The 26,904-nt window shown below is 38.5% G+C and overlaps 1 protein-coding gene and 1 long non-coding RNA gene across 5 annotated transcripts in view; one reads left to right on the forward strand and one right to left on the reverse strand.

Annotated features, from left to right (window-relative positions):
• Positions 1–1,796: 1,796 nt before the first annotated feature.
• On the reverse strand, positions 1,797–23,394 carry RXYLT1 (ribitol xylosyltransferase 1). Of its 3 annotated transcripts, XM_032288613.1 has the most exons (7): positions 23,064–23,340; positions 22,016–22,171; positions 20,466–20,629; positions 18,130–18,232; positions 6,507–6,821; positions 3,586–3,756; positions 1,797–2,422 (listed from the first exon to the last, which is right to left on the reverse strand). In XM_032288613.1, exons 6-7 carry the CDS (start codon positions 3,717–3,719, stop codon positions 2,005–2,007), a joined length of 552 nt encoding a protein of 183 aa, XP_032144504.1. In that variant the 5' UTR covers positions 3,720–3,756; positions 6,507–6,821; positions 18,130–18,232; positions 20,466–20,629; positions 22,016–22,171; positions 23,064–23,340; the 3' UTR covers positions 1,797–2,004. The 3 variants fall into 3 exon arrangements, with proteins under 3 accessions (XP_032144504.1, XP_032144500.1, XP_032144502.1); XM_032288609.1 differs by lacking the exon at positions 20,466–20,629 and having other exon boundaries at positions 23,064–23,394; XM_032288611.1 differs by lacking the exons at positions 6,507–6,821; positions 20,466–20,629 and having other exon boundaries at positions 1,995–2,422; positions 23,064–23,361.
• Positions 23,395–23,523: 129 nt separating this feature from the next.
• The window catches only part of LOC116558636, a 125,775-nt gene continuing 122,394 nt past the window's right edge, over positions 23,524–26,904 (forward strand). For both annotated transcript variants that reach the window (XR_004272109.1, XR_004272110.1), the window contains exon 1: positions 23,524–23,666. This is a non-coding gene — a long non-coding RNA (uncharacterized LOC116558636). The remainder of the gene's footprint in view (positions 23,667–26,904) is intronic.

Genomic DNA, 26,904 nt, shown 5'->3' on the forward strand with positions numbered 1-26,904 from the left:
ATGTAGGTGGGGCTAAAAGAGCCATTTGAGGACCTATAACACACTGAGGATGCCAAGTCATTTGCCAGACAACTTACAGCAAGCAGGACTCTAATTCTTTCTGAGCATACTAAAGATCTACAGCCATGAGTAGGTTAATGACAGGGATATGTCCTAAGAAATACATCCTTACATGATTTTGTCATGCAAACATCTGTTGGAAATAAGAGCTCCGAGTTGAAAAGAAAATGAGCACTCAAATAAAGGATTTCTCAGCAAGGCAAATTTACTTCTGCAGAAAGGTGCTGCCTGTACTTTTGGCCAGTGCAAGAGCACACCAAACAAAAGAAGGAAGGGGTTTCTATCCCTAATGCAGCCAGTCCCTTCTACTGTGTCTGGTCCTCATTGGAGTCAGACTACACAATCTAAGCTGATCCCGATTGGCTATTTCAAATGGAGCAGGGGTGGGGACCACAGTGGTGAGAAGAGCAGTTTCAGAACTAAGAGTGTCAAATAAGGAACAGATATGGGTTACAGATTGGGAATGGATGTGGGTTATAGAGTGGGAATGACTGGAAGGTTGTTTATTGTAACTAGGGGCGAGGAGGCACAAGGATTAAGGAAGTTAGGCTTTGAAAATAGAGAACAAAGAATGAAGGAGTTGAACAAGTGGAACCTTTGAAGAGGAACTCACTGTATTCAACACATCATAGAGTGCATGTATGCAAACCTGAATAGTATAGCCTACTACACTCCTAGGCTGCATGGTGTAGGCTATGGCTCCTCGGATGCAAACCTCTATGTACAGCATGTCACTATACTGAATACTGTAGGCAACTGTAACATAAATGTTAAGTATTTGTGTAGCTAAACATAGAAAAGGTACAGTAAAAATACGATATAAAAGATTAAAATGGTACATCTGTGTAGAGTTCTTATGAATGGAGCTCGCAGGCCTGGTAGTTGCTCTGAGTGAGTGGTGAGTGTGAAGATCTAGGACATCACTGTAAACTACTGTAGACTTTATAAAACACTGTATACTTAGGCTACACTAAATTTATAAGAAAATATTTTTCTGGCCATGCATGGTGGCTCACATCTGTAATCCCAGCACTTTGGGAGGCCAAGGCAGGTGGATCACCTGAGGTCAGGAGTTTAATACCCACCTGGCCAACATATATAAAGTACCTAGTGTGTGTACCTAGTGTGTAATACACACACACACACACACACACACACACACACACACACACACACGAGGTACTTTATATTTCATTTCATATTTCCAACCAAACTTGTGAGATAAATTATCTCCATTTTATAAGAAAAGGAAGTAAGACTCAGAATGCTTAGGTGGCTTGCCCAAGGTCCTTGGTTAGAAGGTGCAGAGGCAATGTTTTAACTATGTAATGCTGTGTCCTAGAGTGGGTTTGTCTGTCTTCTGGTAGTTCTTTATAAATTGACAGATAAAATAGTATGTATTTACTATGTACAATATATTTTGAAGAATATAGTTGATTGACTAAAGCTAATTAACATATGCATTACCTCACAGTTTTGTGGTGAGAACACTTAACATCCACTCTCAGCATTTTTCAAGAATGTAATATATTGTCATTAACTATAGTCACCATGTTGTACAATAGATTTCCTGAACTTACTCCTCCTGTGTTACTGAAATTTTGTATCCTTTGGCAGACATAGCCCCACTTCCCCAACTGTTTCAATAACCCCAGCCCCTGAAGCCCCATTTTATAGAGTGGGTTTAAATGGGTGAGAATAGTTGGTAAATGTTGAATCATTCAACTACGTAGAAGTGAATCTCAGTAACAATTTAACTACATTTTTTGCTTGTACACAGGAGTGGCCCAATAAGGGAGCACATGGTCAGTGTGACATACATAATCTACAGTTTACAAGGGTACCTTAAAGAACATCCATCAATACATACATACACAAACACACATACACCCAGTAGTCAAAATGATTTTAAAAATCACGTCTTAGGTCAAAAAGATATTTAAGTTAAATTTTACTATTCATTAAAAATGAACTTTCTAAAATATTAGTAAATTTCATTTTAAGCTCTGTCTTGAAGTGCTGATACCACTGAAGTAACATTTTTCTTCTTTCAATTTTTTCTTGTAAAATTATAGTTTTCTCTTTTTCTAAAACAGCAGGAAGTTCCTTCCAGTTCTTGATAAAAATAAAGGGAGCACCCATGGACTTCAGTAACTGCAGAGGAGCACTGTGGTGGACAGATGTGTTTCCACAGCTGCCAGCTGTCATCACGTCTTCCACCACAGGAATGGAGCCATAGGAACAAGCCTCATAGATTCGATAGCATTCTGTGTTTACTCCGACAGGGCACAATGTGAGATCACTCTGAAGCAAGGCATCTTGGTAATTCTTAAGACTTTCATTTGTTTCCTGAGGCTGCCACCTAGAAAATCAGAAAAACAATGCAGTTTTCATTTTCTCTTCCCTCTGTCTGGAATAGTCGTCTCCCAGACATACATAAGACTCACCTGTGTACATTCTTAAGGCCTGTGCATAAATGTAACCTTCTAATGAATGCCTTCCTTGGCTATTTCAAAATAGCAAATGCTCCACCAAAAACACCCAAGCCCTCTCTGTGCCATTCTTCTGCTTAATTTTTATAGGGCATTTATCATCTTCTGACACACAATATATTTTACTTGCTTGTCTCCTCCAACAATCATTTAAGTGCCAGGAGGACATGGACTTTGATTGTTTTGTTTACTGCTGTATTTACTGTGGGTAAACAGTTTCTAGCATATAGCAATTGCTTGGTAAATGCTGACTGAATGAATATGATATGATTACATTAGCAATAAAGTTAGGAATTACACATTCTAGAAGACAGTACCTGCTATAATTTAAAAAGTAAAATAAATTCCAGGCCTAACCAGACATTTTTAAGGCATTACTTCCCTGGTGACTCTGCCTTATACTTTATTTGAAAACTTGACTTGCCTATTTAAAAACAAAAAAATGATTGCACATTTACTTCCTTCACTCCTTAAATACCTGTTTTTTGGTTACTACATAAAAGAAGAAATTTAACCCTACTGAGTCTCCCTATCCAACCATTCATCCACTCACCATTTATCCTAGGCCCCTTTGTGCAAGGTCCTATGTTAGATCTGGGGATTCACAGAAGACGAATACAAGGTCCCTGTCCTGAAGATGGTTTCAGGTTCCTGAATTCCTGAATATGTGAGAGGTATTGCATACTGGTCTTAGAACATTGAATTGGTCCACTGCATATCATCTCAGGGATGAACCTAAGAATCTAGTGGCATTTATAATCTTCTGTGTGACTAACAAATATTATTGAGAAAACCTTAACAACTGAAATTCGCAAATGACAGTTACCAGTATTCCTCTTCAAGATGGACTACAAGCCATAGGAGGTTCTCCCTATTTTAAATATGTACAACCCAGTCTTTTCACAGTTTTAATTACTAATGTATCTTCTGGGGAAAGATTGGTACAAATAGAGAACAATGCTTCTTTGGAAACCACAAAGCAACTCTCAGACTAGAGAACAAAATGAATGAATTAAATAAGCATAGAACTTACTGTTCTCTTGGTGAAACCCAACAAAGCTTATCATTCCCATCTTTTTTCAAAATATTCATTAGTGCCTGTCTGGATGAATTTTCATAAATCGTTCCTAAGAAATTACATAAATATGGCCTCTGATCATGCAGCATTGACCAACTTGCCTCCACCACAGGAAAATTCCTGTATCTATAAAAATGAATACACATGAGTTAATATAGGATATTGAATTGGCAAAAATCCCCATAACCCAGCCTCTTAGGTAGCAAGTATAAAGAAGAGGTTTAAAATGTGATTTCTAAATCTCAAATTGTAGTTTTCCATGCATACTTTGGAAAAGTCCCTGAATCTGACTTAAAAAAAATGAATTTCATATTGACATCTCTTACAAAATTGTTATAGAAATTTTGTACCTAAAGTTCTTTGTTTTTGACATTCTTTAACTTGCATTACCCATCTGCAGCTGTTAGGCATGTTACATTCAAAACCTTCAAAGTATAAAGACTCTTCTGTACTCATAATGATTGTGATTTAACCAGTGTTTTAGGCAGGTGATGAAAAGATTACAGAATACTCCAGAAGAGGGAGATGGATGGGGAAAAGGAAGATGTGGATCAAAGAGTATGAAGTTTCAGTTGGACAGGAGGAATAAGCTTTAGTGATCTATCACACAGAATAGGGTGACTATAATAAATAATAATGTGCTGTATATTTCAAAATTGCTAAAACAGATTTTATGTTTTCACCACTAAAATTGTTAAGTATGTAAGGTGATAGACTTATTAGTCTGATTTAAGCATTCTCGATTGCAAACATTTCAAAACATCATCTGTACCCCATTAACATACAATTACTATTTGTCAATTAAAAAAAGGAAAGAGTATATATTTTGCTATTGCAAAGGGCTCTAAAAATTAATCCCAAGGGCTTTTCAAGTAGATTAAAATGAACTGACAGAAAAAAACACAGTATGCCATACAGGAGAGTCTTGTTGCAAGTGACCTATTTTTATGGGCATTTGGAAATACCAGGGATTAAACTGTGTACCTGAAATATAACCTTAACATGAGAACAAAATTTTATCTAACAGTATGTAACAGGGTTTCTTAACCTCAACATTACTGACATTTGGGTTAATTTTTTCTTGTGGAGGCTGTCTTATATGTTGTGGGGTGTTCAGCTGCATCCATGGGCTCTACCTGCTAGCTACCAGTTGTGACAATCTCTTCCCTCCAGTTGTGACAATCAAAAATGTCTCCAGGCCAGACACAGTGGCTCATGCCTGTAATCCCAGCACTTTGGGAAGCTGAGGCAAGCAGATCACTTGAGGTCAGGAATTCAAGACCAGCCTGGCCAACATGGTGAAACCGCATCTCTACAAAAAATATAAAATTAGCCAGGAGTGGTGGTGCCCATTTGTAATCCCAGCTACTTGGGAGGCTGAGGCAGAAGAATCGCTTGAACCTGGGAGGCAGAGGTTGCAGTGAGCCGAGATCATGCCACTGCACTCTGGCTGGGGTGACAGAGCAAGACTCCGTTTCAAAAAAAAAAAAAAAAAAAAAAAAGTCTCCATATACTGCCAAATGCCCCCTGGTTGAGAACCACTGACCTATATAAGAAATATACTGGCCTAGTGCAAGAACGCCAAGAGGTTCCATCTTATACTATATGAAAACATTTTACAAATGCAGGCTCTGCTCAAAAAATAGATTTTTAAGAGGGTTTTAAAGCTGGCTTTACTTAACAAAAACCTTTTTGTCTGGCCCTACCCCAAACCTACTGAGTCGAGATGCTATAGGAGTAGGCCTGGGAATATATCTCATTACTGTGCTGGTGACTGTATCGCTAACTAGGCAGCAGTCTAAGCCACATTCAGCAACCAGTGACAGAATAATGAATAATGAATGTACGATTAAAAAATCATGTCAGTGAGATTTTTCATAATTTATCTACTCAACAAATACAGAATGCCTACTCTGTGCAGGTGCTGTGTTAGGTTCTGTGGCTAGAGAAGTGAACAAAAGAGACAAAAATCCCTGCTCTCAGGAGGTTTATATGCTAGTGGCAACTTACCTTAAAATCAACTTGCTCTTAATTAAAAACATTCTATTAAAAGAAAGATAAAAATATACGTTTTCCATTTTATAGCTGGAGAAAGACTATATCTTTTTTTTTTGAGACACAGTCTCATCTCACTCTGTGGCCCAGGTGGGAGTGCAGTGGTGCAATCTCAGCTCAATCTCCTGGGCTTAAGTGATCTTCCCACCTCAACCTTTTGACTAGCTGGGACTACAAGTGCGTGCCACCACGCCTTGCTAATTTTTGCATTTTTTTTTTTTTTGTAGAGACAGGATTTTGCCATGTTGCTCAAGCTGTCTTTGAACTTTTGGACTCAAGTGATCTGCCTGCCTTGGCCTCCCAAAGTGCTAGGATTAGAAGCATCGAGCCTCTGTGCCCGGCCTAAAAAAATGTATCTTGAGAAACCTGAGCTATTATTTAATTAATCCCTCCTTTTATAGAAAGGATTTGTATAAACTCAACCAGTCCCAAATGTTACAGTATATTCCTGATATAATAATATTACCTTTTTTTAACTATAAATTATATAGATACTACCATTGTTTTTAAAAAAAGTCTATCTGCCATTTCTCTGCTAAATATATATTTTATGGCACTCCTAATAAGCTTGAAAAATCCATCCTATGCCTTGGGGTTTTAAAACAAAAAAAGTAACTCATTCCTTATAAAATAACAAAATACTCTAAAAACATCATAATTGTTATTGAGGCATGAGACCACACTCTATTTTTATCTCTAAGATTGTACCTGGCCTCAATAATCCCAGAAGAACTAAATTTATTACAATTGTGAATAAATCTTCCTGGTTCAGAAATTCAGGTGTTAGTGCCTAAAAATGTTTAATCATATTTTGTACTTACGTTGCTACTCCTAAAGGCCACTGAAAAACATCCACGTCATTAATCCAGGGGCTGTCATATGTTATGAAAAGCAGCTCCACAAAGCCTCCATTTCTTTTGAGGAATGGGTTTATCCACTCATTATTACAATGTTCATTTCCAAGCAATACAACAGCGAGATGCTGGAGTTTTTGAATTTGCACTAAATTTTGTGCATAAAGTAACCACTGGGTGGCATAAAAGATCTTTGCTTTTTCTCTTCCATTTAAAATGAGTACCAAATTATTCACGTCAACGGAGAAGTATCCTGGTATTACAGCTGGACCAGTGATGAAGCTGTTAAAAACAACACAACAAAAACAAGAGACAAACAACAAAGCCTGAACAAAGGTATTTGGTATCAGAAATTCTTCATCATTTTATACAAAATCTATAATGAGACTTAATCCATATTCTTTCTAGAAATAAAATTTCTATAATACAGTTTCTTTGGAATAAATCTGAATGAATGATGGGGCATAGCTGTAGATTAATGGTAAGCTTTGGTTGTAGACAGATCAACTTGCATATGATAATACAAAACGTGGTAGTTTTTTTTTTTTAATTTTAGGCAGGGTCTCAACTCTTGTAGCCCAGGCTGGAGTGCAGTAGTGCAATCTTGGCTCACTGCAGCCTCAACTTCCCTGGCTCAGGTGATCCTCCCACCTCAGCCTCCTGAGGAGCTGAGACTATAGGTGTGGGCTACCACGCCCTGCAGTTTATATTTATTTGTAGAGATAGGGTTTCACCATGTTGCCTAGGCTGGTCTTGAACTCCTTGGCTGAAGCAATCCACCTGCCTCAGTCTCCCAAAGTATTGGGATTACAGGCATGAGCCACCATGCCTGACCTTTTTTTTTGTTTTGTTTTTTAACTACACTGAAAATAAATGCTGGCTACAATTTAAACTCTTAAGCAAAGAAACAAAATTGAATAGCATGGAACTCTGTAAAATAATGTTATAGTTCAAACCAGAAAGGTGTTTAAAGTTAGTAGTTCTCCACCCTTTTATGGTGTGAGCTGCTATTATACTCTTCATTTGAATCAATGGATGAGGAAGTGTTGACAAACTGAGAAATGGAGCATGGCATTATAAATGGATTTTTATGAGGTTTTCTTTTTTCTTTTTTTTAATGTATTTATTTGCATATAACAAAAAATTCTTTGTTCCACAATAATTCATCACATTCAAATTATGTGCTCTTTTTACTTTTGCTTCTTGAAATCGAAACGTTTAAGACTACTAAACATTTTACTCCTTGCCCTGAAGATGAGGCCTAATTTAAGAGATGAATAATCAGCTGATAACCGATTCAATGAATGGCATTTGTCTTATTATTTGTCTTTGGGTATTTATGTGTATGCTAAAATTTGTGGGTGAAAGGAGATACTCTGGCACCTTGTAATCATATTGAAAAACAGGTTATTTACATGGTCCCAGAGAATCTCCTAGTAAAATAATTAATCACAAAGGAAAAAACAGTGATTTTACAGTGAACAAACCAGGCAGACTGCACCTTAGCCAAGTGATCAAAGTTAAACAGAATCGGTAATGGGAACAAGTATGACATTGAGGATGACACAATGTTGCTTCTGAGGTATTCTGAACCAAAATATATAACCTCAATTTATTTGTAAGGAAACATCAGACAAACCCAAACTAAAGAATATTCTACAAAATAAATGGACAGTACTCTTCATAAGTCACAAGGTCAACAAAGACTGAGAAACTATCACAGTCTGGGTATAGCCAGGGAGATATGAAACTAAGCACACTGGGTGATTCTAGATTGGAAACTGGGCCAGAAAAGGGCTGGTAGTGGCAATGTGAATATCTGTAAATTAGATAATAGTTTTGTATCAATGGTATTTTCCTGAAAATAATTATACTGTGATTATATAAGATGTTAGCATTTGAGGAATTTGGGTGAAAGGTATAAGGGAATTTTTTGGTACCATTTTTGCAATATTTTGTCTAAAATTATTTCAAAAATAAGTTAAAAAATTAAGACATTAAAAAACAACTATGTCATAATTTTATAGGAAATAATTTGGGTATATTTAAATATTAGCAGTTTAAGTGGCTGTAGATTAAAGTTCATATACATAAATGCTCAAATAGAGGAGAAATGAGTCTGGCCTTATATTTATAATTGGGTTCAATTATTATACATTTTGAATGACATAGCCTATAAATTCAGCTCTAATCATTAAGGAAAGGTGTTACAAACATAGAAATAGCCCAAATTTTATATTTTAATATATATAAAATATATATATATTTTTTTTTGGAGACAGAGTCTTGCTCTGTCACCCAGGCTGGAGTGCAGAGGTGCAATCTAGGCTCACTACAGCCTTGATCCCATGGGCTCAAGCCATCCTCCCTAGCAGCTGGGACTACAGGTATATGCTGCCATGCACAAACAGTGTTTGTGTTTTTTTGTAGAGACAGTGTTTCACCATGTTTCCTAGGCTGGTCTTGAACTCCTGGGCTCAAGCAATCCTCCTACCTCAGCCTCCTAAAGTGCTAGGATTCCAGGTGTCAGCTAGTATGTCCAACTCTTCCTTTTTCTTTGACACAGGGTCTCACTGTCACCCAGGCAGGAATGCAGTCATGTGATCATAGCTCACTGCAGCCTTGACCTCCGAGGCTCAAGCTATCCTCCCACCTCAGTCCCCCAAGGAGCTGGGACTACAGGCACTAATTTTTACATTTTTTATAGAGACATAGTTTCGCCATGTTGCCTAAGCTGGTCTCAAACTCCTGAGCTCAAACATGCTGCCCGCTTTGGCCTCCCAAAGTGCTGGGGTTACACGTGGGAGCTACCACACCCAGGCTATGTTTTGATACTTTAAAAATAAAATTTTTAGTCCCATCTGCAGCTTGTTCTGTCACCCATATATTAACATACCAAAATACAGATATTTTTTACTTCCCAGGTGAAGTTATTGTTAGATCTTGCTTTCACATATTTTGGTGACAAATTAGATATTTATTTAGTCTACTATAGTCAAAACTATGGAAAGGTCCTCTTTTATTTAAAAAAAATTTTTTAAGTGAAAAAAGATGGGGTCTCACTATGTTGCCCAGGCTGACCTCAAACTCCTAAGCTCAAGTGATCCTCCTGCCTTGGCCTCCCAAATTGCTGGGATTATGGGGGTGAGCCACTGTGCCCAGCTGAAAGGCCCTTTAGGAATATTACTTTTGTTGCTCTAAGCAGTACATAAATTAATAACTTTATAAATAAATCCACTACCCCCTTCAGCTATTAGTTCATTTGAGTTTGCAAGGAGACATTAATGCCCATTTCCATAGACTGGGAAGGAGAAAAGGGGAAACTAAATATTAGAAGGTGCTCAACAATTACTTGGTAGAAAATGAATTATTGGATACTCTGATCTCTGCACTTATTTAATATTTTAATTTTTGAAGAATTATGCATTTAATACCTGTATAAATACATTTTCCAAAGCTAGGGAGCAATGATATGTTGGTGGTCAAAGTTTTAAGCAATATAGCTGACAACTTAGAAACTGAGAACAAGAACTGTGGAGAAACCATTTCCTATGAACAGAACACAGTGGACTATAATAGAGATCTGAGTATCCTACAACAGCTACACATCAACAGAGAGAGGAAATGGGAGTAAGGGCTAGACCTCCAATTGTGAATCGTCTACCTATGATGGCGCATTTTCGAGTTCATGTTAGCTGGATTTGGCTGGCCCCAGAGAATGCTACTAGAATGTATCAGTAAGACAAAAGGTTATCACTTAAAGGCTACAAGAAAGTCCTTTCACTGATGGTGACTTCCTTTCTCTTATATATAACCCTCCAAGCAAGGATCTCTTTGCTCTGTAGTTGAGGTCTAATTTAAGAGACGAGTCATCAGCCGATGACTGATTCAAGCAATAGCATTTCTCTTAAGTAGTTTTTGGTATTGTAGGAAGTTGTTCACTTGATGTTCTAATTTTTATCTATCCCAAAGTTCTTTTTAGGTAAGGGTGATAAACCTAAAAAAAAATTATTCAGTGTTCATTCAGGCTATTTATGATTCATTCTATGAGAAATTGTGTTCTGAAGAGAAAATAATATAATTACTATCCTATGTGAATGAAACTTATCTTTTCAAAGACAGCTAAGTTCTTATTCCTTTTGGTCATAAATGATTGTTTTCCACCTCACTCCTGTCTGTTTCTGCTATTGTTTAGGCAGCTTACCTGCAGCTAAAGGCAGTTTTAGTTTCCTAAGCATATAAAATCTCCTAAATGTATCACCAACAGATTAATTTCTATTGTAGAAATAATATATATTAGATTTAGGGGAGAAAAAAAATGTTTTTACTTGCTTCTAATTTCACACATCAGGTATACTCTTATTGCAGCACTTCACTCTTTTTTTCAAAATTATGAGCATACCAAAAGTGGGCTATTAATTTAGTCTGTGTAGGCAAAAGCATCAGAGAACCCTGCAAGTATCTACCTGCACTGTGCACCTTGTGCCTGAAATTCACTAAGTAGTAAACACAGCCCTGAAAAATCACACAATTAAAAAAATTTAAAACATTAAAAGATAAAGAATTAGGCACATTCGATATGTAAAAGTTAAATAGATAAAAGGGATTATGGCAAAATGGTAATTAAATTACCATAAAGAGGATATTAAAATCTAAAAACATTTAAAAGTCAAGATAAGGTTATAACTAGGTTGTAGCAGATTAGGAAAATAATTCTAGACCCAAAGCATCAAAAGAATCTCTAAAAATGACCCCTTTTAAGAATTCAGCATGATGCCAGGCCAGAGTTGCATACTTATATTCCCAGCTACTCAGAAGGCTGGGGTGGGAGGATCTCTTGAGCCCAGGAGTTCGAGGCTGTAGCATGCTATGATCTTGCCTGTGAACAGTCACTGCACTCGAGTCTGGGCAACATAGCAAGAAAAGAATTCAACATGAAATCATGCAATCGAATATATTTAACATTGGAGGTGACTTCTAGATGATGTGGACTCATCTATCATGTTAAAGGGAGGACCATGGTTCAATCCCATCTTTACTAGTCATTAAATCTCTCAGAACATCAAGGTTTTCATCTGCAAAATATGAGTAATACCACCAGCCACACAGGGTGGTTGTGAAGATTAAAATTCACTGAGCTAATATCTATAAAAGCTCCTGGAACACTGCAACCACTTCTTGTTGACTCAGGATTCTATTTTAAAATAAGACAGTAAGACCCCACAAGGCTGGGAAATCTCGTAGCACACCAGCAGCACAGCTGGGACAAGACTGTGTGCCTCAGTGTTTTCTCTGCTAAGCTGGAAGCCTTCTAAGCAGTCTGAATGCTCATTAATCTTTGAAGAGGCATAAGGGCCAAGAGCTGGCAATTTCTCATTTCTTTATCTTGACTACATGGGCTTGGGTGGAGACATTGGCTGAACAGGAGTGATGAGAGAAAGAGTTTCAGCACTTCTCTTCTGACAAACCAAAAATGTATCAAAATAGTGCATTTTTTAAACAAAGACGGTTTTTAAATATTACACTGGATAAGGTGTGAACTCAGAGTTGCTACTCTAGGACACTGCTTAGTTCATCAGTTCTTAGATTTTAAGATTCCATTTATTAAAAAAAACTGACAGTGACCTTTAAGGACCAATATAGAGTCACCAATTTTTTAAGACATTAACAAATAAAAATCTCCTGACTGTCTCTTACTTTATTCAAGAGTGTAGTGCTTGACTTTTGGCTTTATCCACTAATTAGAAGTGTGTAAACTTAGGCCAGGTACTTAGCCTTTCAGTGTTCAATTTCCTTATCTGTAAAACGAGGAAAAGCACAGCACCTGCCTCATGGATCCTGTGAGCACTGAAAATAGTGTCTCACGCATAGTAAGAGCTATGTAAATATAGGATGTTATTTGTTATAATCACTAGTTTGTGGCTTTGGGCAAGTTCTTTAATCTCTTTGTGTCTTAGTTTCCTAACTTGCAAAATTTAAACAATGATACTTCATAGGGTTGTGGTAAGGATTCAACAAATTAAAAGTTATTAAGCATATAGAACTGTTTGGCTCATAGCTCTTTATAAGCGTCAGCCATCACTATCACCACTATTTTTTAAAGGATATTTTAACATTAGAAGAATAAATGTGACATTTTGAAAAACTATTTTTTGTTTGCCAATGAAAATTTTATTTGGGACATGCACTGATTTATGCTCCAGCATTTGACCTAAATGCCATGTCAGTAACCATTAGTGTTTTCTATAAAAGCTTTCACTCACAGTGAGCTAATGTCTCATAAAAGTAATGTCTGGACATTCTAAAAATGCTATCTGACATGTTTTATTCTACCATGATCTTTGGAAATAAGGTAATCTCTTTCATAAATAGCAGATGCTCATTGGACATGTTATAATTGAATCTTGATAACAATGAATTATTAATTTATGATTTACCTTTTTGTTTTACCAAATGGGTAGACATTTATATAGCCTGTAGGAATGACTATACACAGAAATTATAAGATTCTGAAGGCAGTCTTTTGGGGGATGAGCAAAAGCCATGAAGAGTAGAAGTAAGGGTACTCCTAAGAAATTAAAAATAAAGTTGTCCTCTGAGATTAAACTATAAATCAACAGATGATGGATATGAGTGGTGGTAGGCAAAGTTCCTTCAAGAGACAGAATAGCTCTCAGGCTAGCTCAAAACTTAATTGAACATATTAATATAAAGAATGTATCAATGAGGCATTTGTGGGCAGGTATATGATGGAGGGATATGAGACGGTAATGGAAACAGAAAAAGGGGAACTGCTCTAGCTAGGAAGATGTTGCAGTACTTAGTTAAGTAACACTAAAAATAATAAAATAGCAACAAGACTTCTACAGTGATTACTATGTGTCAGATACTATTCTAAGCCCTGTAATTTATTAACACATTTAATCTTTGGAATAATCTTGTGAAATACGAACTGTTATTTGCCTTAAACTTGAGGAAACTGAAACAGAAAGGTTAAGAAACTTGCCCAAGGTCAGACAGCAAAGTGACAGAACAAGAATTTGAACTAGGCCAGGCGTGGTGGCTCACACCAGTAATTCCAGCAGTTTGGGAGGCCAAGGTGGGCAGATCACGAGGTCACGAGTTCGAGATAAGCCTGGCCAACATGGTGAAAGCCTGTCCCTACTAAAAATAGAAAAAAAAAAAAAAAAAAAAAAAAAAGGTTGTAGTGGTGGGTACCTGGGATTCCAGCCATTTGGGAGGCTGAGGCAGGAGAATTGCTTGAACCTGGGAGGTAGAAGTTGCAGTGAGCCAAGATGGTGCCACTGCGTTCCACCCTGGGCAACAGAGCAAGACTCTGTCTCAAAAAAATAAAAGAATTTGAACTAAGATAGTCTGGCTTAAGAGTCTGTGCTTTCAATAACTCAGTCACATGCTACACTGCCCACAGGTGATGGGGCTTCATCAGGCTTATCCAGAAGTTCAGTTAACCCTGTATGTATTCATGCATTCATATTCTGAGCACAGCCTATGGATGATGGTACTGATTCAGTGGTGAACAAGGAGTCATATTTCTGTCTTTCTGAAACAGTTAAAAGCACTACATATAATTAAATCCCATTTTATGGTTCCATAAGTAATCAACCCTCATTTAACTGGTTATCACTTGTAGCCTGCCTGTATGGAAAGAAAGTGTCAGTCAAACCAATACAAATGCATGGCCTAACTGACAGCTCTCTTTCCATTCTGTATCATGTATTTGGTATGCTGGAATACATTCTTTGGACCTATGTGTTGATGAAAATCAGCATTCCTGAGCCTGATGAGCCCTGGAACACTGATGATACCCTTTCTACTTCTGTCTTAGAATTGTCTTGAGGCTACTATCAAATGACATAAGCTCATCTGTTTATTTAAACAAAATGTATTTATACTTCTTTTCAACAAGTATCTTAACAATACTTAGAAATTCTTTCAATATCTTCAAGGTAAGCCATTACTTCTGATTCACTTTTGGTCAAATAAGGATGGTGAATGTATGGAAACACTTAAGTTGGTACCCATATAGCTGATGCAACTCAAAACTTGCAATTTCATAAAAGTTTATTAATTGTGGATAAATTAAATATGCTACTTTTCAAGAACCTAAAACTTTAACAGGCTGTTTATAAAAATCTCATATAATGGTGACCTTCCTTGAATATAGTTATCTTAAATCCTAAGAGGAAATGGTATTACTGTCTGGCCATAATACCAGTATACCTTATTTTACTGTGCTTCACTTTATTGTACTTTGCAAATAATGCATTTTTTACAAATTGAAAGTTTGTGGTGACCCCCAGTCAAGCACTTCTATTGGTACCATTTTTCCAGTAGCATGTGCTCACTATGAGATGATGATATTGTTTGCCTGTGCCACCACCCAAATCTCATCTTGAATTGTGGCTCCCGCAATTCCTGTGTTGTGGGAGGTGCCCAGTAGGAGGTAACTGAATCATGGAGGCGGGTCTTTTTCATGCTATTATCGTGACAATGAATAAGTCTTGCAAGATCTGATGGTTTTATAAAGGGGAGTTTCCCTGCACAAGCTTTCTTCTTTTGTCTGCCACCATGTGAGACATGCCTTTCACCTTCTGCCATGATTATGCGGCCTCCCCAGCCATGTGGAACTGTGAGTCCATTAAACTTCATTCTTTGTAAATTGCCCAGGCTTTATCAGCAGGATGAAAAAATATTAATACAGATGGCAAACTTAATAGATAAATGCTGTTTGTGGGGTCTAACTGCTCCACCAACCAGTGTTCCCCGATTTCTCCCCATCTCCTTGGGCCTCCCTATTCTCTGAGACATAACACTATTAGGCCAATTAATAACCCTATAATGCCCTCTAAGCGTTCAGGTGAAAGGAAGAGTTGCAAGTCTCTCACTTTCAGGAGTGTCCAAGGGAAAGAATACAGTCATGGATTCTTGGTTTCTGTTTCTGGTTGGGCCAGTAAAGCCCCTTCCTTATCCCTCTTTTCTGCTTATTACTAAAGAAACTAAAAGCCATGGCTTCAGGCTGCTAAAAGCCTAAGACAAAACAAAACAGAATAACAACAACAAAATAAGGCGAGTTGGACAGGCTTGCAACCAAACGCTAGAAATAAACTTAGTGAGGAAGGAATGTTGAAAGCTGAGACAAACTGAAAGCTAGGCTTCTTGTGCCAAACAGCCAAGGTGGGAATGCAAAGGAAAAGTTCTTGAAGTAAAAAGTGCTACTCCAGTGAACAACGAATGACATGAAGGTGAAACAGTCTTATTGCTTGTATGTAGAAAGGTTTAATGGTCTGGATAGAGGATCAAACCAGCCACAACATTCCCTTAGCCAAAGCCTAATCCCGAGCAAGGCCTCCAGTCTTTTCAATTATATGATGGTTGAGAAAGGTGAGGAAGCTGCAGAAGAAAAGTCGGAAGTTACCAGAGGGTGATTCATGGGGTTTAAGGAAAGAAGCTATCTCTGTAACATAAAAGTGCAAGGTGAGACAGCAAGTACTAATGTAGAAGCTGCAGCAAGTTATCCAGAAGATCTAGCTAAGATCATTGATGAAGGTGGCTACCCTAAACAACAGATTTTCAGTGCAGATGAAACAGCTTTATATCAGGAGAAGACATCTAGGGCTTTCATTGCTAGAGAGAAGTGTCAATGCCTGGCTTCAAAGCTTCAAAGGACTCTTATTAGAAGCTAAATGTAGCTGGTGACTTTAAATTGAAGCCAGTGCTCATTTATCATTCTGGAAATCCCAGGACCTTTAAGAACTAACCTAAATCTACTCTGCCTGTGCCCTATAAATGGAAAAACAAAGCCTAGATGACAGCAACATTTGTTCACAGCATGGTTTACTGAATATTTTAAGCTTACTGTTGAGAAGTACTGCTCGGAAAAAAAGATTCCTTTCAACATATTACTGCTCAGTGACGATGCACCTGGTCACCCAACAGCTCTGATGGAGATGCAGAGGAGATTAATGTCCTCATACCTACTAACAAAATATCCATTCTGCAGCCCATGGATCAAGGAGTAATTTTGACTTTCGAGTCTCATTTAAGAAATACTTTTTGGCCAGGCATGGTGGCTCATGCCTGTAATCCCAGCACTTTGGGAGGCTGAGGCGAGTGGATCACTTGGGGTCAGGAGTCCGAGACCAGCCTGGCCAACATGGTGAAACCCCATCTCTACTAAAAATACAAAAATTAGCTGGGTGTGGTGGCGCCAGCCTATAGTCCCAGCTACTTGGGAGGCTGAGGCACGAGAATCACTTGAACCAAGGAGGTGGAGGTTGCAGTGAGCTGAGATTGTGCCACTGCCGTCCAGCCTGGATAACAAAGTAAGACTCTGTCTCAAAAAAACAAAACAAAAAAAAAAAACAATAGCAACAAAAGAAATACTTTTTATAAGGCTACAGCTGCCACAGACAGTGATTCCTCTGAGGGATCTGGGCCAACTGACAACCTTCTGGATACCCTGAACATTCATGATTCATGGGATGAGGTCAAAATATCAACATTATAAGGAATTTGGGGGAAGCTGATTTAAACTCTCATGGATGACTTTGAGGAGTTCAAGATTTAAGTGGAGGATGTGGTAGAAATGGCAAAAACAGAGTTAGAAGTGGAACCTGAAGATCTGACTGAATTGCTGCAATCTCATGATAAAACTTTAACAGATGAGGAGTTGCGTTTTATGAATGAGCAAACAAGGTGGTTTCCTGACATGGCATCTACTTCTGGTGAAGATACGATTCTATGAACATTGGTGAAATGACAATAAAGGATTCAGAATATTCCAAAAACGTAGTTCACACTTTCCCCCAATAATATAATTGTTATATAAAATAAACATTTAAAAATAAAGTTTTAATAAGCAAAATCTGATAAAATAGCATTATTTCATATAAAATTATAGTTTTCCTAAATAAAATAATCCTAACATATTAAAAACACTCAGAAAATATGCAGTCACAGATAGAAGTTATGTAAAAAGGCCAAAAAAGTCTAAGCTATACACTGGTTTTAGTAAATCTAAAATATACATACACACACACACACACACACACACACACACACACATATAATTTCAGGAAAATGGTAATCTATGCCATTACATCCTGATAGAACTCATCAAATTTGTTTTAATAAAAATCTGAAAAGTGATACCAACAGCTTTGATACCACCTAAATATTTTAAAAAGTGAACATGACTATTATATGAAAGAGAAAAATGAAAATACTTTTAAGTTTACACATTATTCCTCCAAGATATAGAATGTTTTAAATGGTTGTCACTATTCAAATGATGTAAGGTGTGGACCATGAACTTTTCCATATAATTAGATAAAAATAAAAGAGACACATGATGCCAAAAAAGGAATATTCTGTTATATCCAATTTCATAAGAAGATGTCCAAGTAAGCTTAACTATGAGTACATATTTATGAGATTTACTTCTCTATGCTTTACAAGTTGAAATAGAAATATTTTTATAAATATATTTTCTTATTTTTCTTGTATTTATATAAAATATTGTAGAGCAAGATATCAAAGATTAATGTTGCACAACTAATATAACTAATACCTGTATTGCGTTCTTCCTACAATTGACTTTCCTTCTCTCCATTGAGCAGTCACATCGTTGGGATCAAGTAAGCCTTCAAAAATATGCTCCCAGAGATATAATCCTGGTAATCAACAACAAAAACAAAATCAGAACAATTTACTATCTTATCTACTCTGGTGCATGAGACAAGTTTATTTTCTGTTCGTTTACTCATAGACTATAAAACCAGAACTCATACTCTTTGAGTCTTTGGCAGGCAGTGCTAGTAAGCAACAGCTCCAAATCATCAACATGGCAGCTAATGAGAGACAGAGTTCAGAAGCTGTCAGTGTGTAAAATGTGGCAAAATGTGAGTTAATATTAAAGACCTCTCCTACTCTAGATTTGAGAACCCCCCCCTAATTTGTCTGGATGTTTACTACCTGTCTTATTCTGAAATGAAATGTATTATATTACAAAGTAAACTACTGTATGATTATAACTATTTTTATAACTTAGGGGGAGTTGCCATTTTGTGCCAAATGGAGCCAGAGGAGCTCAGGTATTTACATATATTAATATGTCAAGGGGATATTACCTCCTCCTCACTTGAACATGTATCTCTGAATGCATGATCCCCTTCACAGACAAATGCCACAACATCTTTGTCTTTATGGCAGCCCCTGTTTTATCATGATTTCACCTGAATGAAAGCTCTAAGGGTAGAAGAGAGCAGTGAGGCAATATGGAGACCATACAACACCTCAGGGAACCCTGTTTTGGTTACACTCAGAGATGTATTTTGTTCCACTCACATTGTACCCTGGTACTAAAGGAAACCCAAATCACCATTTAAAATGTGGCCAATTAGATAAAGCTTTCCAAATGTGATTGGTTAAATAATTCTCCCTGTCCAATCAGCAAAGATGTCCATATTCTAATCTCTAGAATCTATGAATATGTTACCTTGAATGGCAAAACACTTTAAAATATGATTAAGTTAAAGATGCTGAGGTGAAGAGATTATCGTGGATTATCTGGGTGGGCCCTATGTAATCTCAAGAGTCCTCACACAAGGGAGGCAGGAGGGTCAGAATGAGGAAAGGGATATGTAAAGATGGAAGCAGAGGTCAGAGTGATGTGGGGCTATAAGTGAAGGAATACGGGTAGCCCCTGGAAACTCTAAATGGAAAGGAAACAGGTTCTTCTCTAGAGCCTCTAAAAGTAACACAGCCCCCTCACATTTTAGAGTTCTGCCTTCAGAAAGGTAGGATACTAAATTTGTGGAAATTTGTTATGGCTGCAATAGGATGCTGTGGATTACGCAGTTAAGATTAGGGTACCTGAAAATGGGGTGCTACTGTAACAAATACTTAAAAATGCGGATATGACTCTGAAATTGGGTAATGGGGAAAGGCTGGGAGAACTGTGAGGACATGATTTTTAAAAGCCTAGATTAGACTGCCTTGAATAAACTGCAGATAGAAATATGGAGTTTAATGACTCAGCTAGTGAAGACACAAGAAAGTAAGGCAAAGTAGAGAAAACCTTTGTCTTAGAGGATATCTAAATGATCATAAGCAGATTGTTGGTAAGAATATGCTTTTTTTTTTTTTTTTTTGAGACAGTCTTGCTCTGTCATCCGGGCTGTAATGCAGTGGCATGATCTTGGCTCACTGCAACTTCTACCTCCCGGGTTCACGCGATTCACCTGCCTCAGCCTCCCGAGTAGCTGGGATTACAGGCACGCACCACAATGCTCGGCTAATTTTTGTATTTTTGGTAGAGACTGGGTTTCACCATGATGGCCAGGCTGGTCTTGAACTCCTGGCCTCAAGTGATCCACCTGCCTTGGCCTCCCAAAGTGCTGGGATTACAGGCGTGAGAAACCATACCTAGAATATACAAATTAAAGAAATGCTGCTCAGGGCTCAGAAGAAAATCAGAAATGTGTTATTAGAAACTGGAAGGATGAGGATCCTTGTTATATAATAATAACACGCTTAGCTGGATTGTATCCTGCAGTTATGTGGAAAGCAGAACTTGTGATAAACTTCAGTAACTAGCTGGAGGGTTCCAAGCAAAGTGAAAGGTATGGACTGGTTTCTTCTTGCTGATTAGTGAAATGTAAGAAAGAGATTGAAGGAAAAATTTGTTAGGCAAAAGGGAATCAGATTTTGATGATCTGGAAACTTCTTGGACCATTAAGATTGCAAAACAAGTGAAAAATTGGATTTACTGTCAGGAAAGGGTGTTCCAGAAGGAAGACCAAGGATGTGGCTGCACAACCTTTTGCTAGTGTCTCAGAAGGATCAGAAGATCTGAATATTCATTCACACAGAGATCTCTTTGAAGAGATTATACATGTGACTTACAGGTTTCCTCAGGCATCTCAGCAGAAGCCAGGAATGAAGATGGGATTACTTAGAAATGATCTGTAGAAGAGCTTCCCATCTAATGGAGTGAATCCTGTGACATACACAGGAGGCCCACAAGGTTCTTCAGAATGTTATATGAGCAGAAACACTGCCAGCTTGGACTAAAAAAGACAGAGAGAGGTCACAATGAAAGGTGGCTGATGGGCTCTGAAAATTTTACCAGCTGGCAACAGGCTGATAAAATTACTAAGCTGCAAACTTGTGCTACTTTTTATGAAGAAGGAAAGATGACTTCAGGAGTGTAGCTGAAATGCCAGAGGGCAAAGCTGTACAAGCCACAGATTATTCCTAGGCCTGAAATATCATCTAATGGAGCTGGCCATTTAGATGGAATTTAGATTTCAAAATTGCTCGGACGAGTGATACTTTTTTACTTCCATTTTTTCCCCCTTTTTGAATGGGAATGTCTATAACTGGTATTTTATAACTGTGCCTAGAGAATAGGCTGATGAAAGTAACATTTTTCCTGCCAGCAGAGGTGTTTTCTTTTTCTTTTTCATACCTAATTCCTGCAGAAGAGGTGTTAAAAAAAAAAGGTAGCATTTGATGAAATTCACTTGACCACTTTGCACTTATCAGATTGAAAAGAGAGAAGTCTGGAAATAAAAATCTGAGATTTAAAAGAAAAAATTAATATTAGAGACTTTATTTTAAAAAAATTGTTAGAACTTGATGGCTGAAGGCCTGAGTTCAGGTACTTGAAATTTAGAGGTTGGTGGTAATTTTCAAGGATGTACATGTGTATGTAAGTTTGAACGAATTTATGAAATACCATGAGCAGAGCACTATGCTCTGTACATTTTCGTCTCATCTGGCACTTTCCATCCATATCCCTTATTGTACATAAACCCAACTCATGTTCAAAGGCTAAATAAAGCGCTTGCTAAGTCACTAAATTCTTTGTGACTCTTCTAACCCTCATAGCCCCATTCTCTAATTGAGCATAATATATACCTTAGAACACTACACTCTCATGATATTCACAGCAAAAATGCTTCTGTGGGCAATCAAGTTTAATCAACTACATACTATATTAATACAATGAACACTGTCATATTAAAGGCTCTTGAGATAGGCCTGCAATGAAGAACACTGTTTAGCTTTGTTCTCTTCAGTGCTTCCCAAATGTCTTTGGCCATCAAGGGCAGAGGCCGCATCTTGTACTTGTGTATCAAGGGTCCAAAAAAATTCAGAGTCATGAAAATTCAGTTTGCATATATATTGCAATCTAATGACACTATACAGCCTACTCACTGTATTGATAAATGAAGCTATGCTCTGCTAAAGACCAACAGTGGAATATGTATGGGTGTACATTTGCAAACAGATGTTGTCTACTTGAAAGGAGAAAGGCATTATTGACAAAAAGTGAGAAAAAAATATGCCTTAATTAACAAATTATGAGATAAATTATTAAAATAATTTCATATCAATAAAGTACATTTTACAATGCGTTTTACATGTCTTCCTTCTACATATTAACTTACCAATGGCAGCTTTGCCCCAGATTTGTACATTGAGGTCTGTTTTTCCTTTCGTGGATTTATTTAATATTTGAAGGCTAGTTTTAAATCTGTGTTGTTGCTCATTTTTTTCATCTCCTTCCCAAGGATTCCATTCTTCACTTCCCAAAGTGGACTGTTCTGTTTTAAAAAGAGTAACAGTGTTTACCAGTAAGGTATTATTACAGTTGTAGATAAATTCAAATCATTTACATTAAGTGTTAGTTCTAATTTCATCCTAACTTTAATTTTTCAGAGATAGAGCAACTGAATTTAAACTGGTTATACTCACACAATTAAAAAAGAAAATCAGCAATTTTTTACTTAACTTTTTTACTCTGCAAGGTCTTAGAAATAAAATGCTAACTTGAGACAGGAAAATTCTCTTCACAAAAACAAAACCTTCAAAAACCAGATTAAAAAAAAATGGATAATATGTATCAAGTTACAGGCTTGCTTGCAATTATTTATCCATTGTATACAGGTAACCTGTGCATAAAAAAACCTGAATTCAGAGTGTAGTGTCCACCAGTCTTAAATACTATTGTGCAAAACTCCTAATGGAGAGAGAAGCTGAGTCTGATCCTAACACAAGTTAAAACACAGGACAGGGGACCAGAATTTGGAGGTAAAGCCTGCCTTATGGTCACTGCAGAATTAGAGAAGGCTCTGTTTCAACATGGAAACGGATGTCTTAAACCTTGCAGCGATTTGGGGCCTTCCAGTATTCCCGCAAATCTCTGGCATTTGAGACGTCTTGGATTTTAACACGTGTTCGAAAGGCTTGCGCGCCTGTCACCCCCTGGGATGGGGAGCGGGGACGGCCTTTGAGATGCGGGTAAGAATAAAGACCATTCTTCAATCCCCACCCCAGGGCTGGCTCGAGAGGCTTTGGGGGACAGGGCGGGTCTCAGGCCCGGCAGGTAATCCCGGACCTGAGAGCAGAGTCCGCGGCTGCGCGGCTCGCTCCGACCAACCCCGGCCCTGGACCTGCCGAGCCAGCGCGCTAGGTAAGCTGCCGCCAACGTCCTACCTCGACCGTGCCTCTCCCTTGCGGGGGCCGCCCCCTTCCTGAGGCCCCGCGGGGACCCGGCCGGGGCCTGGCGGCGGCGCCCAAAGAAGACGTGGTAGGCAGCGTAGAGGGAGAAGAGGCAGTACAGAGCGATAAGAAACGAGCAGAGCCGCTTCCGCGTCAGCCGCATCCCACTCCGGCTCCTAGTCAGGCCGCCACCGCCATAGAGCGGAAGGAAAGAGAAACTGCAGCACCAGGCCGCGACCGCGACAGCGGCCCCGGTGGCGTCCGGCGCAGGCCCAGGTCAGTCCCCATCCGCGGCTTTGCCGCCCCACCCCCGGCACAGCCCCGCCCCGGGAACGCCCACTGCCTCTGCCCAGGCCCCGCCCCCGCCAGTCGCACCTCCTAAGCGGGGCGGAGGGCCTGCCCACCTCCGACTCTGGAATGGGAGTTGTGGAACGGTCCCTGCACCGCACTGCCTCTAGACGCGGGGCTGGGTGGGAACCTCTCTGACATCGTCGTGTACCCATTGCATCTTTCAACCTTGGCCACTTTTCCCAAGTACATAAAGACTCGGGGGAAAAAGAGCACCTGCGGTGGTCCATGAAGGCCATGTGAAGGCATGTTGTTGTTCGTGACGTTTTTTGCTAAACATGGAATTCCTAGCGCCTAGGACAGGGCCTACTACATTGACAGATGAGTGAATATAAACGTCCTTTAAAAAAATTAAGTGATGGTCGCTCATCATTGTGAATGTAATTAATGCCACTCACTTGTATGCATAGAAGTAGTTAAAATGTCTAATGCATGTTTTATATACATTACCGCAATACAAATATTTTTTAAATTAAGTTTTATTACTAGGATGTGGGTTGAACGCACATAGGCATGCAGTATTTTGTCAAATAGAGGCTGGAAATGGGAATGCGTCAATAAACTTTGTGTTCAGCCTTGGGAAGATGGGCTGCTATGTTTTGTCAGTTGCATCTGGTATTGCTGCTCAAATTATCCGGCAATCTTGCAACGGTGTGCCCACTAATTAGGGGGACCAATGGTCCTAGTTTGCCCAGGACTGTAAGGATTCTCCACTTGGAGGATTTTTAGTGCTAAACTTGGGAAAGTCCTAGGAAATAAGGAAAAGTTGATTACTCTGTCACTGACCCTTAACTAGTAGGTCAAACACTTTACCTAATCCTCTCAAACAGTTCCGTGCCTCAAAAGACCTGTTTTAAACCATTTTTGCTGAGACTCCCCAAATCCTATAAATATCACCCCATCCTTCTCTTTCTAAGACTGCCAAGCTTCCATCAAAGTGTGGCCTCCCTTACTGTAGTAGATTTAGTAAATTTAGCTTTCTTTGATTAACAGGCTGTTCTGGTGTCTCTTGGGCAGATGGTAGTTGTTTTATGTACACTGTATTGTTGTTTATCCTATTTTGTTCGTGAAAATGACACTTATTTAAGGATAGGAAGTAATTACCTTATAATTACTACAAAACACCCACTGTGTCAATGTACATTCAGATGCTACTGACTAATGGTTTTACTATTGAGAAATGCATACAAGGTAAAACTAATATGAGGTTGATGTCATCTTGAGTAGGGAAGAGGGCTGTGAAAATTAAAAATGTGTTTAGGTTTCAAAGGAATCTTCTAATTGATCTAAGTCTGGCAGAGTTCATTTTCCTTTCTCTTGGTGTTTAACGGTTGAGCTACAGCTGGGAGCTACTTTCTGTGTACTGCTCTCATCTCCTCAGGCGGATGGCAAGAGAGGGAAAGAGAAGTGTCAGGGAATGCAGCAGTATGGTGGAGGAGACAAGGTTAATTATTCTCTGGGGGTCTGGCACGGTGTCTCATGCCTGTAATCCCAGTACTTTGGGAAGCCTAGGAGGGTGGATTATGAGGTCAGGAGTTCAAGAGCAGCCTGGCTAAGATGGTGAAATCCCCGTCTCTACTAAAAATACAAAAATTAGCTGGGTGCGGTTGTTGGTGTCTGTAATCCCAGCTACTCAGGAAGCTGAGGCAGGATAATCGCTTGAACCCGGGAGGCAGAGGTTGCAGTGAGCCTAGATCATGCCACTGCACTCTAGCCTGGGCAACAAAGCAAGACTCTGTCTCTTAAAAAAAAAAAAAATCCTCTGGGGGTTGAAGCTCCACATTTAGGGAATCAGACCTGAGAAGGAAATATATGAGAGGGAGGATAGAAATGAAGGAATGCGAGATGAATTAAACTAAAGCAAGTCTAAAATCTTTACTTGGTAAAATTTTCTACCTTGTGTGCAAAGGGAAGAATTATTAATCAACAAGATGTTAAGAAAATAGCACTAATGTCCTGACACCTTCTTGTAGCTGACTGTGTGAGGTAGTACACGCTTATTCTTAGAAGTCTCCAATACAAATTTCTTGTGATACCTGGTCAAAATTCTCTTCTTAGTTTATCAAGTTTCCAGTAATACTTAAGAAGTGTACTAACAACTTTGAGAGATTTTTCTCTTCTTAGTTTATCAAGTTTCCAGTAATAGTGTCAAGAAGTGTATTAACTACTTTGAGAGATTTTTCACAGCTTGGTCAAGCTTTTGTGTCAAACCCTTTGTAAGATACTTCTAGCAGGGCTTGGCCATGTAAGTTATAAATTATAGCTGTATCAAATTTGTAAGAATCAGTCCTAAGAAGATACATTTTTCTCTTTCTTGTAAGCGCAATGCTCACAAAAATGAGCCCTAGAAATGAGCCCTGGGTTTCAGTTGACCGTATGAGCGTCAAGTCCTGCTTTCTCAGGAGCCCCCTTGCTGGGCCCCACCATTCATCCTGTCTGAGGGTCCTGGCTTCGGTGTGACCTGTTGGCGGCTGGCGGGTGGGGTTTCCAGTGGGTGATGGCGCTCTCCGGCAGTCGTAGATGGCCGTGTCCGCACAGCCTAAACTTAGAACACATTTGTAACTCAATACAGTGTTTTCAATTTGTACAGAATAGTTAAGAGTATTCTGTTAAAGTGAAACCTGGAAAAAAAAATTCATTTCTACAGAAATGTATTGGCACTGGGAAATAGTAAGCAAATCATAATGCCTTCTTTAAATAATCAACCAAACAGCATACTAATAACCAACCAAACAAAACTAGGATTTGAAGGTTAAAGACAGAACAGCCCTGAGGTGAAATTAAAGCAGATGAGCGGAAGCAGATTCTGTGCAAATATTACTTCCTCTGTGAATCTTTCTCTCACGTATTTCCCCTTCCTCACACCCTCTAAAGCCTATGCACAATTTCATAATTGGTGTAACATTTCATCACCAATTTTTTGTTTATGTATTACATGTGATCTACTGGCTTTAACCAGTGTGATAGTTGTCTATAAACTCTGTTCTACTAAAAGCCCTTATGAGTGGGTACCATCACAGTGATAGCCTCAGAGAGTGATTCAAAACAGTTTGAACCCATGTGACTCCATCTGTCATTTACCACTGAATTTTGTTTGCGTATGGTGTTTCTCTAGTGATATTATCATCAACTTGGTATAGGAGGCTACTGAAGGGCCCTAGGAGTGATACAAATGTGTTTCAACCTCTTAAAAATTAAAAAAAAAATTTTTGTGAGTACATCGTAGTTGTGTATGTATTTATGGGTTACATGAGATATTTTGATATAGGCACGTAATGTGTAATAATCACATCAGAGTAAATAGGGTATATATAACACTGAAGCATTCATCCTTTGTGTTACAAACAAGGCAATTGTACTCTGAATTATTTTAAAATGTACGATTAAATTATTTTGTACTACAGTCACCCTGTTGTACTAGCAAATACTAGGTCTTATTCATTCTTTCTATTTCTTGTATGCATTAACTATCCCCACTCTCTGCCCC

The sequence above is a fragment of the Sapajus apella genome, unplaced genomic scaffold, assembly GCF_009761245.1.
Source record: "Sapajus apella isolate SASKATOON/1434 unplaced genomic scaffold, GSC_monkey_1.0 scaffold2, whole genome shotgun sequence".
Taxonomy (NCBI): domain Eukaryota; kingdom Metazoa; phylum Chordata; class Mammalia; order Primates; family Cebidae; genus Sapajus; species Sapajus apella.